The sequence below is a fragment of the Rhinolophus sinicus genome, chromosome 17 (assembly GCF_057876585.1).
Source record: "Rhinolophus sinicus isolate RSI-liver-muscle chromosome 17, RSI-T2T, whole genome shotgun sequence".
NCBI lineage: Eukaryota > Metazoa > Chordata > Mammalia > Chiroptera > Rhinolophidae > Rhinolophus > Rhinolophus sinicus.
The window spans coordinates 52,177,636-52,193,666 of record NC_142517.1 but is presented as its reverse complement, the minus strand read 5'-3'; the positions used below and the strand labels follow the sequence as shown (position 1 = coordinate 52,193,666).

The 16,031-nt window shown below is 38.2% G+C and overlaps 1 protein-coding gene across 14 annotated transcripts in view; it reads right to left on the bottom strand.

The window, feature by feature from the left end:
* The window catches only part of LPP (LIM domain containing preferred translocation partner in lipoma), a 652,405-nt gene that overhangs the window by 163,796 nt on the left and 472,578 nt on the right, over positions 1–16,031 (bottom strand). For all 14 annotated transcript variants that reach the window (XM_019752112.3, XM_019752114.3, XM_019752117.3 and 11 more), the window contains one exon: positions 1,164–1,290. In XM_019752112.3, the coding sequence (XP_019607671.3) occupies positions 1,164–1,290 (127 nt within the window). The remainder of the gene's footprint in view (positions 1–1,163; positions 1,291–16,031) is intronic.

The window sequence follows — 16,031 nt, the reverse complement described above, 5'->3', positions numbered from 1 at the left end:
GGAAGGCATGAAAATAGGAAATATGTGAGGAAGTAAAATCCCTACACAACTTTCTAACTTTTTGCCTTTGCTCCCAATGCTCCCCAAATGTAATGTCTTTCTTTATATGTCCTTAAAATAGCGCTACTCAAAATGAGGTGCACGGATGGGTGTCTTACTAAGTAAGGTTTATTACTCTGTTATCAGACAGTACAGAAATACAAAGTGAGCATTTAGAAAATATTACAGCAATTTAATAGTGTATTCTTATTGAATCTAATAATGGTAAAACCTGGTCTTCCATTTTCTATTCTTCTAATTTCATGTTCTTAATAACTGATTTTTAATTGTACTATTGGTCTCCAACAGATTGGGGAGGGATCTTTCATAACAAAAAGCTTGAGAGTCAGTGCTTTAAAGAGTGTGGGTTCAAGTGCCACCAATTATTCTATAAAGCATTCCTCATGTTCCTGATAAATAGAGATTTTAAATTTTATAACATTTGACTTAAGCATGCCTATCTTATGCTTCTTATAACATTTTTTTTTTTTTTTACGTAGGCTAGTAATTATTTGTGTATTTTTCTTACTTATCTCTTCTGAATAATTACAACCTCCCTAAGGATAAGTTACGTATCCCCACCTCATAACTGGCATATAACTCACAAATTCACATTACATTAATGACTGGATGGATTAACTATTCATAATTATTCACAGGTTTGGAGAAAAGTTAAAAACAACAACAACAAACAAACAAACAAACAATACAAAGGAATATCTTTTCCTGAACTTAGATAGGGAAAGGATTGAGAGTACAGAGTTCAGACACTACCCAATTCTACATTTTGTATACTAATATTTAGGCCCAAACCACACAAAAGCCCTATTTCTGCCTAATAAGAAGTTAATCAATTGTCAACAATTAAGTTTTAAATTAAATTTGTTTCTTAAGAAACTCTGCAATGCCCCTGAGATTTTTATACAAACTAAACAAATACCATACACTCATGGCAGTCTCTCACAAAGCAATTTCCAGAACACTTAGTTGTGTGCAATGAATACCAACTCCAATGTATTCAGACTAAAAATCTTTACCAGTAGAGCTGATACTATACCTAATGACTAATTAAGAAAAACAGAACTCGACATTTACTTCAGAAATCAGCTCTAGAGCCCACTCACCAAAATATTCATCGGCAGGAGGGTTTTCCATGTCATACAGCATCTTCTTGGTCAGGTGCTCCAGCTCGTCTTCTGGGCGGAATGAGGCGGTAACTGCTGGAGGCCCCTTTGACCCAGTTTGTCCACCCTGCAAGGCAGAAAGCACACAGTCCTTTACATGCAATCTAGACATCATGAAGGTAATCGGGTCGTGTACACTGTAGTGGAGGAAGCACTGGACACGGCCACGAGGAGACCTGGGGTTCAGAATCCATTTTATCCGTTATTCAGTGTCTGACCATAGACACTTTATTCACTTGCCTTATCTACAGGATCATCTACTATCAGGCTTTAGGAATCCGTGTTTACAACAGGAGGGCTCTACTTCATTTAACAATTGCTTGTCATATACTTATTAAAATGATGAATAAACTGAGCCACCCTCTTAAGGAGCTTACAGTCAAATGAGAGACAAAGGAACATTAATAATGAAAGATAAAACAACTGTGGAAAGTGCACAATCAGGAGACAAATGGGACCTCTCATGTGGCCGGAGAAGAATTCCAGAGAACAGGCGGTGATGCAATTAAAGGGGAGTAAACATACAGGTTAAGGTTTCTCACATTCACGTGAGAAAGAATAAGCTCCTGGCAGTTGTGTATTTCTGGACTATGTATAACATTGGAGATAGAAAAGGAAACACATCTTATTGATAGGAGTCTAGACAGTGTAGGGCCTTGTGTTCCAGTCAAGGAGGCTGAGTAATGCTTTTCCCACCAGCACTGTAACCAGCCAGGTATCAAATGGGGAAGGTAAAACAGTAGCTCTGACATTGGGTTGGTGTTTAAGGAAATCAAGTGACAGGTGAAAGAGCACTTTAAGGTGATCAACCAGGAATCCAAAGTAAGTAGAGAAAGAAGAAATGCCAGATAGATGCCACATGTAAAATTGTAAAATAGCTTTGTACTGTGTAAATAAAAGGGGATTTATTATATTTTCCTTTACCTACATTGTAACTTAGACCATTTATGATACCACACTCCAACATCCTCCATCAAAATGTTAAAAATAGAAAGAGTGGTCCAAAGGGTTTAGAAATGATGATGATGTCCACCCTGGCTAATGGGCAGAGATGAGATTGGGGATGCTTTCCCCTGATGTTTATGCATCTTAAAATTGTTGACCAAGAGTTTCTGCTTTCATGAATAGTTTACAAGAATTAGTTCAACAAAACTTGCATAGTCATTCACCAGTTATCTTCACTGTACTAAATGAGTTCTCGGATACGAAAATCCAGGAAAGTACAAATCCCTATACAAATGTTTCATTCTTACCACCAACATTGATTTCAAAAACTCCACGATGGGTATTATTTTATTTTTGTGAAATCTCATGAAATGCCTTCTAAACATATTTAAAATCAACTGGTACCTATTTAGCCTTTCTCTATAATTATCTTAAATTTTTAGGTTTTAAAAAATGTATAAAAAATTCAAGTACGGATGTGCAGAAGGATGAAAAGGCCAAGAAATATTTATGTTGCTCACTAACCTTATGCCTGGGATTTTATTTCAATCTGGACAATTTGGACTGGAGATTCAAATCACTGAACACTATGAAATGTTCCACGAGACAGATATAAAATATCGAGCTGCCTGCTGGGATCTGAAGAATAATTATCTCAATCCACTCAATATGATATAAGAAAATTAGGGTAGGGCCATTATGATAAAGCCAGGACATCTTAGACTCACTCATTTCCAATAAACATTAAATGTTAAATTTGGAGCCTCCTCTAACGTACAAATGATGCCTGCCCTATAGAGTTAGTGTGAGTGTTAAAGATGCTGACAACTCTTTCATTTATTCTTTTGCTTATTAGTTTATCATTCTTACAGTGTCTGTTTTGTGCACCCTCTGCAAGCATCAGGGAGGGACACAAAGACATTTTATACAGTCTTTGCCTTTAAGAGAATTGCAATCTAGTAGGGGTGAGAAACATGTATAAATTATCAACTGTAAAAAGGTATATTTGTGGGAATAAATATAGATATGAACACTGGAGGAGTGATTTTCTAGTATGATTAAACTTCAAATTGCACATGTGATCCATTTCTAGGAAAATTTTAGAGATACTCATACAGGACATAAATTTATATGACCAAGGCTGGTCACAGGAACTACATTTGAGAGAAGGAAAAATAATGTGATTATCCATCCATTGCTAAGAGATCACCTAAACTGACAATGACAGATACATACAGTGGAATATGAACAGACTTTAAAATAATACCTTGTAAATCTATACCTAAGAGTATGAAAAGATGACCTCACCATGTTATCAAATGAACAGGTCCATAAATAGAATATCTAAATGATGGTCTCATTTTTATACGATAAGTGCAGTTTAATTTCTGTAGATCTATACATGGTTAGAAACAAACAAACAAACAACAACAAGAAAAACAAAACAAAACAAAACCCTGAAAGGACACATACGCAAGTGTTTTAAAGGGGATTATCTCTGGAGTTAGAATCCTGGACCAGGCTCTACTTTTAAAGTTTATGTTTCTTTATTTTACAGTATGTAACTCTACTTCTGCAATCCATGAAATATAACTTTTTAATACAATGTATCAAATGATAAAGATATGCTGGATACTAACAAAACCCTGGAACAGGCTTCTAACCTGGATCAAGTGGGGAACTCTGAGGAGCAAAAGTTCAGAGGTTAGAGGTCAGGGGCAACCTAGTGTTAGTGGGGAAAACTGCAAATGAATGGTTCAGTGTTTAAGAGCAGAGGTGGGGAGAGAGGAAGACTCAGCTAATAACTGCCATGCATACTGAGGTACTTAGGGCTTCTGCAGAGGCCACGGTTCTAGGCCTATGAGAGACCACAGACAACTCTGAAAATCTGATGAGCTAAACTCTCTTTAGCAAAGAATGATATCCATAGAGATGCACATACAATTTAGTTCAATTTCAGAAATTTCATAGTCCACAGGAAACCTATCTAAAGATCCTCAGGTAGGAGCATCTAGGCAATAGAAACTGCAGTAGGGGCCCTCACCAGGGGAGGAAGCTAAGCAGATTCAGAAGTTTTCTCTGGAGTGGAGTGTTATGAGACTGGAATGAGATGGAGAGTCAATCATAATATATCTGTGGCCAGAGATAAGTGAAGGGATAGACCATGTGGCAGTGGCATTATGGCTGAAGACAGAGATTAACTACAACACGAACTTGATGTCCTTAGGTGAGATCCTGAACCTTTTATGACTTCAGATTCCCTTCTGTAAAATGGGCTTGCTAGTGTTAACTCACAGTCTGTGTGAGAGTTAAAATGGGACTCCTTGCAGCTCATGCCATAAAGAGCTTAACTACTTTCAAACCATGGTAACAAAGAGAGGCTCTTTGGATTCCCAACCAGCTTCTGAAGAAGGGGATTATCCCAGCTCAGGTGATAAAGACGAATGAGGATGAGAAAATGACCTATATTGGTTTCCAGACTTGCAATAATGAGACAGCTCCAAATGTGATATCACTTGACTCCAAATTCCATGCATTTTTTCCAACCAACCATTATTTCCCATAGAGAAAATGCTAGAAAAGTATGAAATATTGCCTCTGATATCAATGGTGCTGGCTGTTTTAATTTAAATCAACAACTATAAAAAAAAAATACCCTGCTTCCTAGCTTAGGATAGACAGTCAGGGAATGGACACATTTTATCGTTGTCTGGGCCTGATAGCTGCTTTCCTTTTAATCTAAATAAAGGAAGCAAGAAGGTTAAGCCTGCCCTCTATAAATTGAAGCCAGCAATTCAGATTCTACCCTTAGCACTTACATTTCAAGTAGAACTCTAATTTCAGAGTTCTTGTCAGTAATTCACAGATTTTAAGAAAAATATATCATTCATTTCATTCTTTAAAAACTCCTTATTTGCCTGCAATACTGTTTCTGAAATAACATGTTTGGAAAAGAGCTTTTCTTTTAGATTCTAATCTCATAATGCTGATCTTGGATTCCTGGTATTCCTTATGGGGAAAGATGCCAAGAGATCTCTTCCAGTATTTCTGAACTTTCCTTGGGTTGCAGAACCCCCCTCCCCAATCTTCCAGTGCATAATACTCAAAATCCATGGACTACAGATTGGTAAAAACACAGGTTCCTCAGTTTCCAGTTTTCTCACACCGAAGAAGAGATGGCCCGGGACTTTCTTTGGGATTCAAGTCCCGTAAATTGTAGTTTAGTACTTTTCTCACTGGGACGAAGAGACACCTTTTAGTTTCTCTGTCTCAGTAGCGCTTAGGACTCAGCATATTCTAAGAAAAGTTAATAACTGTGTCCAATTCATTTTTTAATAAGTAGCTTCTAGCATTTCAACTGGGTAATAGAACATAATTGAAAATGTGTGTGGTGAGGGACAGAGAGGAGATAGGTTGCATTATTTTGTCTTATTTCTTCAAAAGTAGAAAGTTGAATAGAATCAGCAGTATATCCATCGTAGCATAATAATAATTCCTCATATTTGTGCGCTCCTTTTCAAGGTGCCTGCCTTCACATACATGTAATTTCAAGTGTTTACACCACAGCCCCATATGCTCTGTCGCCCTATTTTATGAATGAGGGAATTGAAGCTCAGGGAAGGTAAGTGGGCAATCCCGCGTAAAGAACTACCCATGAAAAACGGCAGAGCCCTGACAGAAACTGTGTGTGCTGAGTTGGGCGAGCTTCTGCTACACCGCAATGTCGCTTAGGAGTCCCATATCATCATTTCCAGGCTCTTCAAGCTCTATTATTCTGGAATATATTGGATTTTTATCTACTGATTTTATTATCTGAGCAAAGATATTTTCAGAGTGGAGGTTTACTACTAAATAGTGAAACAAAAGCTCTTCAAAGCAAATATAAACAAAGCCACTAGACTTTTCTAAGGAAAAGACATTCTTATAAGTATCAATATTAATCACTAAATTGGGTATTCTTTGAAATGCCTGAACCTCCTAGCAAAGGCAAAACACATTACCTGACCCACAGATGAGTCTTTGAGAAACAGATTTCAGGGGACTCCTTCAAAATTCTCTTAACATACATACCTTTGCAAAGAAACTGCCAAGTGCCAAGAAGTATCATTTTAAAGTCAAATTACTCAGGATTCCTGCCTCTGACAACTCACAGTTTAAGAAAAAAGAGCCATGAACACAGATAATTATAATAAAGTGCAAGTACTAAAACATGGGTATGAATTTGATGATCTGAGATGGGAGAAAGCTGCCAGAAATGAAATGCCCTCTTAGTTTGATCTTCAAGGTTAAATTGGATTTCAGCAGATATTACTAGGAAGGAAGGAAAGAAGGAAGGAAGGGAGGAAGGGAAAAAGTAAAGACATTCCAAGAACAGAATTTATAAGAGAACATGTATATTAGCAAAAATGTTAAGAAACAGAAGAAGAACGGAGCTAGGATGAAGCTAGAGAAATGGGTTGAGGTCAATTTTTGTCAAGACTTGCTTTTAGGTAATTAGGAAATTTAAAAATGAGGACTGACTTTATTAAAGTAATACTTTTGAAACATGCATATTGGCAAACATCTCAAACACCCAGGTCAATGATGCCTTGAAAAACGCAACCAGAGGTCATGGTCTTTCTAAGCAATTTAATGGCTAATATGCTTAAAAAGGATTCTGATATTTACTGAGTCAGAGACTGCTGCTGCTCACCCACATCTGTTTGCTCTCTTTCTGAGCACACAGCTAGACTACATTTTCCATTCTCTCTTGTAGTTAGATGTAGCCCTATGAGGTACAAGAAGGAAGGCACATAACCTGTGGAAGAGAGCCACCCACTGACTAGGCTGGCTTGTCTCAAACTATTACTTACAGAAGGGAGACTGGAAAGGAACATGCGCAAAGGTTAATGGTTGAAAGTGATGGGGCAGTGGTTTTCATTCTATTTATATTTCTCTATATTTTCATTGTTCAACAGTAATGTTGTTTTTCCTCAGGCATGAAACACACACACACACACACTCATTCTTTTTTTTTTTTTTTCCTGAAACAAAAGTGTCAGGATTCAGAAAATGTTTAAGTTTCACAACTGTTTCTTCTCTGCCATGGTTTTCTTCTTGCTAGGGGCCCAGCTGACTATCATTCCAGAGACAGCTTAATATGAATACTGCAGCAAAATTTGAATCTAGGTCTCCAGTAAAAGTTACGGGTGAGACCGTGTAACAATGTGGACTGCTTCTGCAAGCAAAATACATATGGGCAGAATCATCGGTGAGCAAGAAAACTACCACATCAAGAATAACACAAATAAACAATATCCGTTATTATTTATATAACACTTCATAGTACTCTTACATAGGAGCCCATAAGTACAGAAGACCTATTTTTCTCTCTAATCTTAGCACTGCCTTTAACTTACCCCATAATTTTGATCAAATCACTTCTATTCCCTGAGCCTCTGTATCTTTATATGTAAAATGAAGTTTTCAAAGACTCCTTGGATTCTACTCTATCATATTTGTGTGCCCATAATATGCAGGGTATATGTTATTATGGATATTTATAGTGAAATCGCAGATATTTACAGATGCTTTATAGTCTATAAAAACAGACACAATGAGTAAGTGGAAACCTCATTATTACAGAGATTTCCATCTAAAGGAGGCCTTGACTCATTTGTCAGCATTCCCTGAAACAATCTAGAACTTCATTCAGCATTCTGAGTCTGAGTAAGCAGCCGGCAGGTCACAGGGTTTCTGCAGCCTACTGAACTTTCACTATAAATGAGCCATGTAATCAAGAACATACAAAGGTTAACCACCCTATCCTACCACTACTGCTCCTTGGGTGGAGAAATAATTCCACCATCCCACCTGAAGAGAAAACGAAGGATGGTAAAAAGCCTACACTAAGGTACAAACAGTGAATCCCGCAGGCCCTCCACCCCTACCCCTGAGAACACCCATTGCCTTGAATCTTTGTTACCGGCAATTTAACTATTTTAATATATGTGGTAAGAATCCATTTTACAAAATGGCTACCCGATATCTCTTGAGTTTCTCTGATACTAACCTCAGCGTGGGTCATTTTTTTCCCGTGAGTTCCAACCTACTGTTGATCTCCTAGTTTTATAGCACTAGAATACTTGAACTTACTGCAAATCTGAACCTCACCAGGAAAGTACCGCACAAGCAGATAAAATACGGGGAAAAGGCAGCCAAAATATTCAGAGACATTACATGATAATGCATACGCTATCACTCTGGGTACCAGAGCCGCTCGTTTTTCTTGTCCATTTGTAATGATGTACAAGAAAGAGGTGCCTTCTCTCAAAGGGAAAATAACTTAAATGATGTGTTTTTGAAAAAAGAAACATGGAAATTATCTCCTTTCAAACGGTAGAATTAGCCCCATTTTGGAGCTGAAAGACTGCCAGAAAAAAAAAAAAAAAATCTGATATTTTCATTCCTTTCCCCCTTCTATTTAACTGTGTCAAGTTTGCAGTTTGCAATTTCCTGAGGCTGCTTCTACTTTTCTGACTCTCACTGAATTAACTCTACTCTACTCTTAATGTCTCACTGTCTGATGCAAGGAGAACCTCTTCAGACCAAGGACAGATATTTACTGGATATCCTCTCTACTTCAGATGGACAGCAGTGGGCCCCAGAGGAAGAAGAGGCACCTATTAATAATGAGAAACCATAAGAAGACACTGCCTATTAATAATTAGAAACCCATTCCAGTTAGTCAACTTTCAAAAGCTTGATTTTCTTACAATCGTTCATATTGCCTTTCTCATGCCATGCATTAAGGCCTCTAAATCTCCTTCCCTAAGCCAAATTTGGAATCACAGCCAAAAGTGATGATTCTAACTTACAGCATAGTAAGGGGGCTGGACGTGAGTGCAACCAATGGAAAGTGCTGGATGTCCATTAGTAGGTCTGTGGTGTTTGCACACTAGGGCATCCTGATGAAGTAGACTGAGCCGAGAGAAAGTGGCCTCTCTCCACGCCCACCGCTCTCAGTTTCCATGTGTCAAGGCAGACTCAACAGTGTTAGCGATAGAGCATGCTCATTCCTAGGCCTCGTGTCTAGGGCACCATTTCAGGTCCCCCAGGGTTTGACTCTCCGTTATTGATTTTTCTCACCTATAAACTGGAGGATAACGTCTACTTCATATGAAGAAGTTTTATAAAATAGTAAACATCAAATGCATGGCAGTTATAATGATCTAAAAGGACAGCTTACTGACCACTAACAAAAATGATTTTCTTCTTGGTAGTGGAATGTTTGCAGAGTTATAACATCTCTTCCGTAACTCTCCATTTTCCTATTTGCTGATGAAGTACTGCAGTGTAGTATATCTGAAGTTCACATTAATTGTTTTAGCAAGAGGTGTAATTACTCTGCGTTCTTTTAACTATAAGCCTTGGAATACATGACATTTGGTGACCATATGCTTTGCTGCCTCTCCAGATTGTCAACTTTTCTACATCCTCGCCTTTGGCACCCAAAGATAAATAGTAAAACAGGGCTTGTGTTTGGCTATTCAGAGCAAAGCAGCCTCCCTTGCGCTTTCCCGCTGAGATGAGCTCTAGGCAGAAAAGGCACAACCACAGATGCTCTCTCACCTGGTAGGCAAGAACTAAGAAAGGCAAGTAGAAGGAACCTCAGAATCTCAGGGTCAGGGAGAAGCTAGGTCAAAGCTCTCTTGCCAACCTAGTTCAAAGTACTCATTTCACTGCTCCTTCCTCTTTACTGCTAGGCTGGTCCTCTTTAAAGGAGAAAGCAAGTTGCCTATGCAGGGCAATAGCATTTCTCTCAATTTGTTCCCTTTTTTTTATACACCTTATGTTATTCCTGCATGGGACTAAAAGCTATTTCCACAATACGATAGCTATTAAAAACTGCATGTATGTTTCCCCCGTTAATTGGGCTTTATGCATGTTATGTGTAAGTGATTTGAAATAATCAAGGCAAGATAATTATACGACATTATTTCCATTGGTAGGTTTCACCTCAACAAGACTCAAGATATGAAAAGTTTAATAAATGGAACAAACTATTGTTCAGGGTTGTGTTTTCGAACTAAACCAGGTTGTGGTCTTTGCTGTGCCTCACTAGTGTCTGGCAGTGACTTTCTCTGAGAAGACATTTCATCTTTATCTGGTTGCCTGGAACAATGGAAAGGGCTAGTTGCTCCAACATTGGAAAGAAAGGTTTTACCACAAGACTCTGCTTTCTATGCACTGACCCACAGAAAAGCTATACTTAACCAGAAACTACACTTTTAATGAAGCTGTATCAAGCAGACACATAGTGTTTCTCTTACCAGGGCTCTGGCCCTAACTGTGGTTCTAATTCATTGTGTTCAAAATGAGGTTTAATCAATTCCTATTGCTAAATATTTACTTGTGTCCAGTCCTCGCTATTATCATGTTTAAAAAAGGGTATTCAAATAGTACATCTGATATTACAAATAAATAAAAATATATGGGCAGGAGTGCCAGTGTGTGTGTCTATGCAGATATTAAAAAAAACAGATACTAGAAGGAAATATACCAAACTATTAACAGTTCATGTAGAATAGTGGGATGATGAGTGATTTAAACTATTTCTTGTACAATTTTAAAATTATCTAAATAAAATATAGTGAAAAATGGATGACCCTTAGAGAACAATAAATATCCGTTACAAAACATAGGATTTTAGTCATTTCTTTTGTATTTTACGGTATGAAGCCAGGAGAGAATGGAGAACCTGAAGTGAAGACAATTTGTTGAAAATATAAAAGGCACCTAGATTTTCAGTCTGATATGCACAGAAACACTTTCCTACTATACAAGCTATTTCTATCTAATGGCCTTGACAGATGCCTGAACGTGACACCAGACACTGAAATAACATGCAAATCAGTTTTCGGTTTTAATATGCAAATATGACACTTGGCACATCACTTTCCATTCCTGAGGTAAATTTCTGTTTTTGAGTTTTTCGTGGGAAATGCATACCAGCAAACAAATGGTTAACTCCCCCTATTTCACCTGACATAAGGTGGTTTTTATTTGAGTCAGAAAGGTTCTTGCTCAGAGATCCAAGGCACTTTGGATGCAAAGAAAGGGCATGCGGTTTTTTTCAATAACAATGCCACCTGCAGCAAACAAGTCTATCCTCTGACAGGAGCACTGCTCACACTGGATTTCTGGCCTGGGGGGGGGCGGGGGAAGTAGGCAAATTTTCTCAGTGAGAATAAAGAGAAAAGGGTTTTTGCTGGACCTGTGAAAATCAAAGTAACAACATGGTGGGAAGATTTGCTTCTGGCCCAAAACAAAGAGGAAGTAGTTAAAAGTCCTCACTTCCAGGGTATTACAGGAGTGTGGAAAACTATATCCTCTGGTGAATGCTACATTCAATTACCTACCAATACTAGTAGTTAGGCATTAAGGCAGTCATCAAGATAAGTGAGATAAACCCAGTTCAAGGAATATATAAAACAGTCCGGAAATCAAGGCACATGAGGGAGAAATAGAAGAGTGAAGCAAAATATTGACTGTTGACAGTAATTAGTGTGGCTTACTTTGAGGTCAGACAATTAAGTTCATGAACTCATCCTAGAAAAAGTGCCAATACCTCATTGCTGAATATCACTACGGTCACCTTCGAAGTACTCCCCTTGGGAAGCTATGCACTGATGCCGCATCTAGTCCACCCTTCAAAGCAATTTTGGAACTCTTTTTCTGGAATGGCCATCAGAGCTGTTGTTGTATTATCCTGGATGTCCTGAATGTCATAAAAATGTCTTCCTTTCAATATTTCTTTATCTTCGCATAAAGAAAGAAGTCACTGGGGGCCAGATCAGGTGAGTAGGGAGAGTGTTCCAATACAGTGATTTGTTTACTGGCTAAAAACTCCCTCACAGACAGTGCCGTGTAAGCTGGTACGTTGTTGTGATGCAAGAGCCATGAATTGTTGGCAAAAAGTTCAGGTCGTCTAACTTTTTCATGCAGCCTTTTCAGCACTTCCAAATAGTAAACTTGACTAACTATTTGTCCAGTTGCTACAAAGTCATAATGAATAACCTCTCTGTTATCAAAAAAGATTACGAAAATCACTGCAACAAGTTTGCGAACTTAATTGTCCAACCTTGTAGACACTTTAACGTACAGGCTCTAAAGGCTATCTGCTTTTGGGTCTGAATCCCAATCCACTACTTACCAATTATGCAACCCTGGGCAATATGCTTCATTTCACTGAATAATAGTTGCTTAAACTATACAATGGCATCAACAGGATTTATTTCATGTGTTCAATGCAATGGTCATTGAATGCATTTAATGACATAGCATATATTTAACAGATAGGGCAAAAGTTGAGAGGTACAGGTCCTATGACTGAGCACCATGCCTGAGTGACCCCCTTGCCTTTGGAGTTCAATCCTATCAAAGCCATTTTGATTGTGCAGTAAGATGAAAATTTGTCATTACAATTCATTACAGTGACAGAGAAAATGCACACTATGTATCGAATAACAAGGTAATGAAGCAAATTATAGCAGTGTGACAACACAAGAGCAAGGAACCATTAAAGTAACATTTACTGCCTGCACTGATCAAGAAATTACTCTTATCTTTAAAGATATGCTTGAAGATATGCTGTGCTGTATAAATCTCATGTGAACATATCAACAGATGATATGGATACAGAAGAAAGAGAAGTTACAATGGACTGAAGCTTACCAAAACATGTTGAGAGGATAAGGGGCCTGAATTAGAATTTGAGGGAAAGAGAAAACCTTTCACATTTCTATTCTCTCTTACAGGTAACAAGGAACTCTGGTGCGACACTCGCAAGCACTAGTAGCTTTAATTTAATACTTTCCACAGCATGAGAGTGTGGTTTTCTTTTTTTTTGTTCTTTTCTTTTTTCCTTTTTTTCAGTATAGAGAAACAAACCAACTTAGTGGTTTTGATAAGTGATGATGTTAAGTGACTTAGCCAAAATCACACCCATTGTGAGTGGCAGAGCCAGGAGTTAAACATGAGTCTTCTGATCCAAGCGTAGTGTTTTTCCACTAATTTACAGCTGCCTCTATATACTCATTTAGAAATATGAAACTTACATGATCTATCATAAAGGTTAATCAAGGCAGTCAACCTCACTGATTAAAGCATGATGCTAATTATACCAGAGGCTGGAGACCAATGTGGCCCCTATTACTTTCAGAAACATTGATTGTGGTGTAACGGAGAAAGTGTGGGCTTCAGAAGCAGAAAAAGCTGGTTCAAATACCAAGCTACGCTACTTATTTTGTTTAACATTTCACAAAGTTTTTAAAAATTTGTCTTCGCAATAGCTTCTTCATCTGTAAACGGGGATGGGGAGGGTAGGGGGGGTGGGGTGGGGGTGGGAATGTCTCCATTTCAGGGCCATTGTGAGTAATACCGAGAACGATACATGGGATGTGCTAATGTTTAATAATGGCTCATGACTTGTGTCAAATGTTCACAGTCTGCCAAATCCGAGCTCTCAGCGTCTTTCAAATGTGGCAGGAAGGTGGATAAGGGAACATGAGCGACTCGGTGTCATTCATTAGCGCTACAACACAGAGGTGAAAAGATTGTGCTCTGATGCCTAATTTAAAGACCGACATCATTTACTATTTCTTACTGACCATCAGCCATAGTTCAAATAATAGTAAATCTGTTGAAGAACTATCCCTTTCCGTAAACTCTGAAAGGTAGAAATATATAAGTGCTAAAAGGTATATTTATTGATTTATAATTTATGAGACTGAAATGAATTAAGGTATACTTCGTGTTTAGCAGGGGTCAGACAATGTTCGAAATCGTTTACATTTAATCATTTAAGCCATTTAATCACCACAGCAACCCCATCAGGCATTTACTATTCTGATTTTAAAAAAAGAGACAACTGAGGCACAGAGAACACTTTGACAGTTATCAGAAACCTGGGAGTTGAATCTAGTTGCTAACTCGAGAAAGTGCATGTTTAACCATCACACCAATGCCTCAGCCTCTTAATCCATCTGCGTTCTTTCAGAGGGCTTGTATGACCTATCTACTTATATAGGTCACACAATTTACAAGAATTTAATCATATATTATAAAGGAACCTTCCTTAGGGCCAAGTACTACTTTTTATGATATAATATTTCCTCTGTGTAAAAAGTGGCAACTAAAAACACACAACCAGCTTTCTGGGTAATTCTGATGGAGATGGACTGAGTACAAGAGTTTGAGAGACATGGTTGTTTTCAACATCTTCACTAGAGATTCAGCAAGAGGGATAGAATTGTTGTTCAAAAGACTATTCCCTTTATCAATTTCTGATACAAGCTGAAGGGTTAATGCTATATCTTAAAACAGTAAAAGCTAAAAAACAATGCCATTTCCCAGTCAGCAAAGTAATGCTTTTTCATTTTTATTTTTTCTTACTGGATTAGGGCCTGACTATGAATAAAATACTACAGAAATATTCTATTCTATAAGAACTTAGGCCTCTCCAAAATGTGCTAAGCATAGTCTATTGGGAGAGGGAACTTTAGATGTGCTGTGCACTCTGACAATTTCTGAAACAGAAGACACACTGGAGATCATTTAGTGGTAGGTAAATCCCCGCATTAAATGAAAAATAACAGAGTCAAGGAGGGGACCTGACTGAGTGGCCCAAAGTCATCTAGAAAATGAATATAGAATCAGGAAGAACGCCCAACTCAGGAAAGCAGGTCTAATTTGGTATTAGTTTAGTCCTCTTTCCACCATGAAAGATCCTCTCAAAACAGTGATGCATGCTTGATGCCCTATAAAGTATGCCCATTCTTGGCAACACATTTTGGGAGCCCTAATCTACATTTATGCAGCATTCTGAGATCCTGAGGTGGGAGTTGCTATAAAGTGAAAATCATTGCTGTTATTCTTGGCAAGCCTACACAGACTGACAACAGCTGGCACAAGCAGATGTGGTCCACAAAGGATTCTGTCAGGCTGTGCTGGCGCCATCCCCGTGCAAGTTTCCTTTGCCTCGACTAACAAAGACTGCTTCTCCTCAGTTTCTGCAGACCCCAGGCGCTTCTTGTCCCAGGTGAGTCCAGAGCCCTAATCAAACTGGCCTCAATCTCACCTCTCTCCTTTCATTTTAACCACTATTTCCTAGGGACATGCCTTTCAGAGAGAAATACTTCTGGAACATGGTGACAATTTTCTTGATCCAGGGCCTTATGAAACATCTGGGGATTGAAATAATAACATTCATGAATTCAGTACTCTGTTCATGTATTATCTCCTTTGACCTTTGAAATACTCCAATGACATAAGTACTTCTGCTCCCTCTCTTTACAGATGAGGAAACAGACACACAGAAGCTAAGTAATTGCCTCAGAAATCACAGAGCTGGTATGAGCTAGGATTTGTTGCTAACTACAGTGATGCTAGAAACTGCCACCCAAGTTTTAGTATCTAGAGATTACGACCTGAAGGATGAAATCCAGAGTGTCACTCTAATCAGAATGATTTGATATAATTGTCATGGACATACAGAGGGCTATTATTATAACACTTCCATGAGTATCATCAAAAAAGCTATATGCTTCACCATCTCTATCATTCTGACTATCCTGGGTAATAGGTAGGAAGCAAGTTATTACTGGCTTTATTATTTTTCTAATCAAGAAATATAATACAGTGACTGACTCAGGTCATTCAGCAATGCCTCACCTCCTTGACAATGCTCAATGTTATAGACTTAGCCTCCAACATTTCTTGAATATAAAGAGAGTGTTTTGGAGAAGAACAAGTAACTAGATGTTAAAGTACACAGAAAACATTAAGGATCATGTTGTTTCACTTACGAGAGGCAACCTAGCA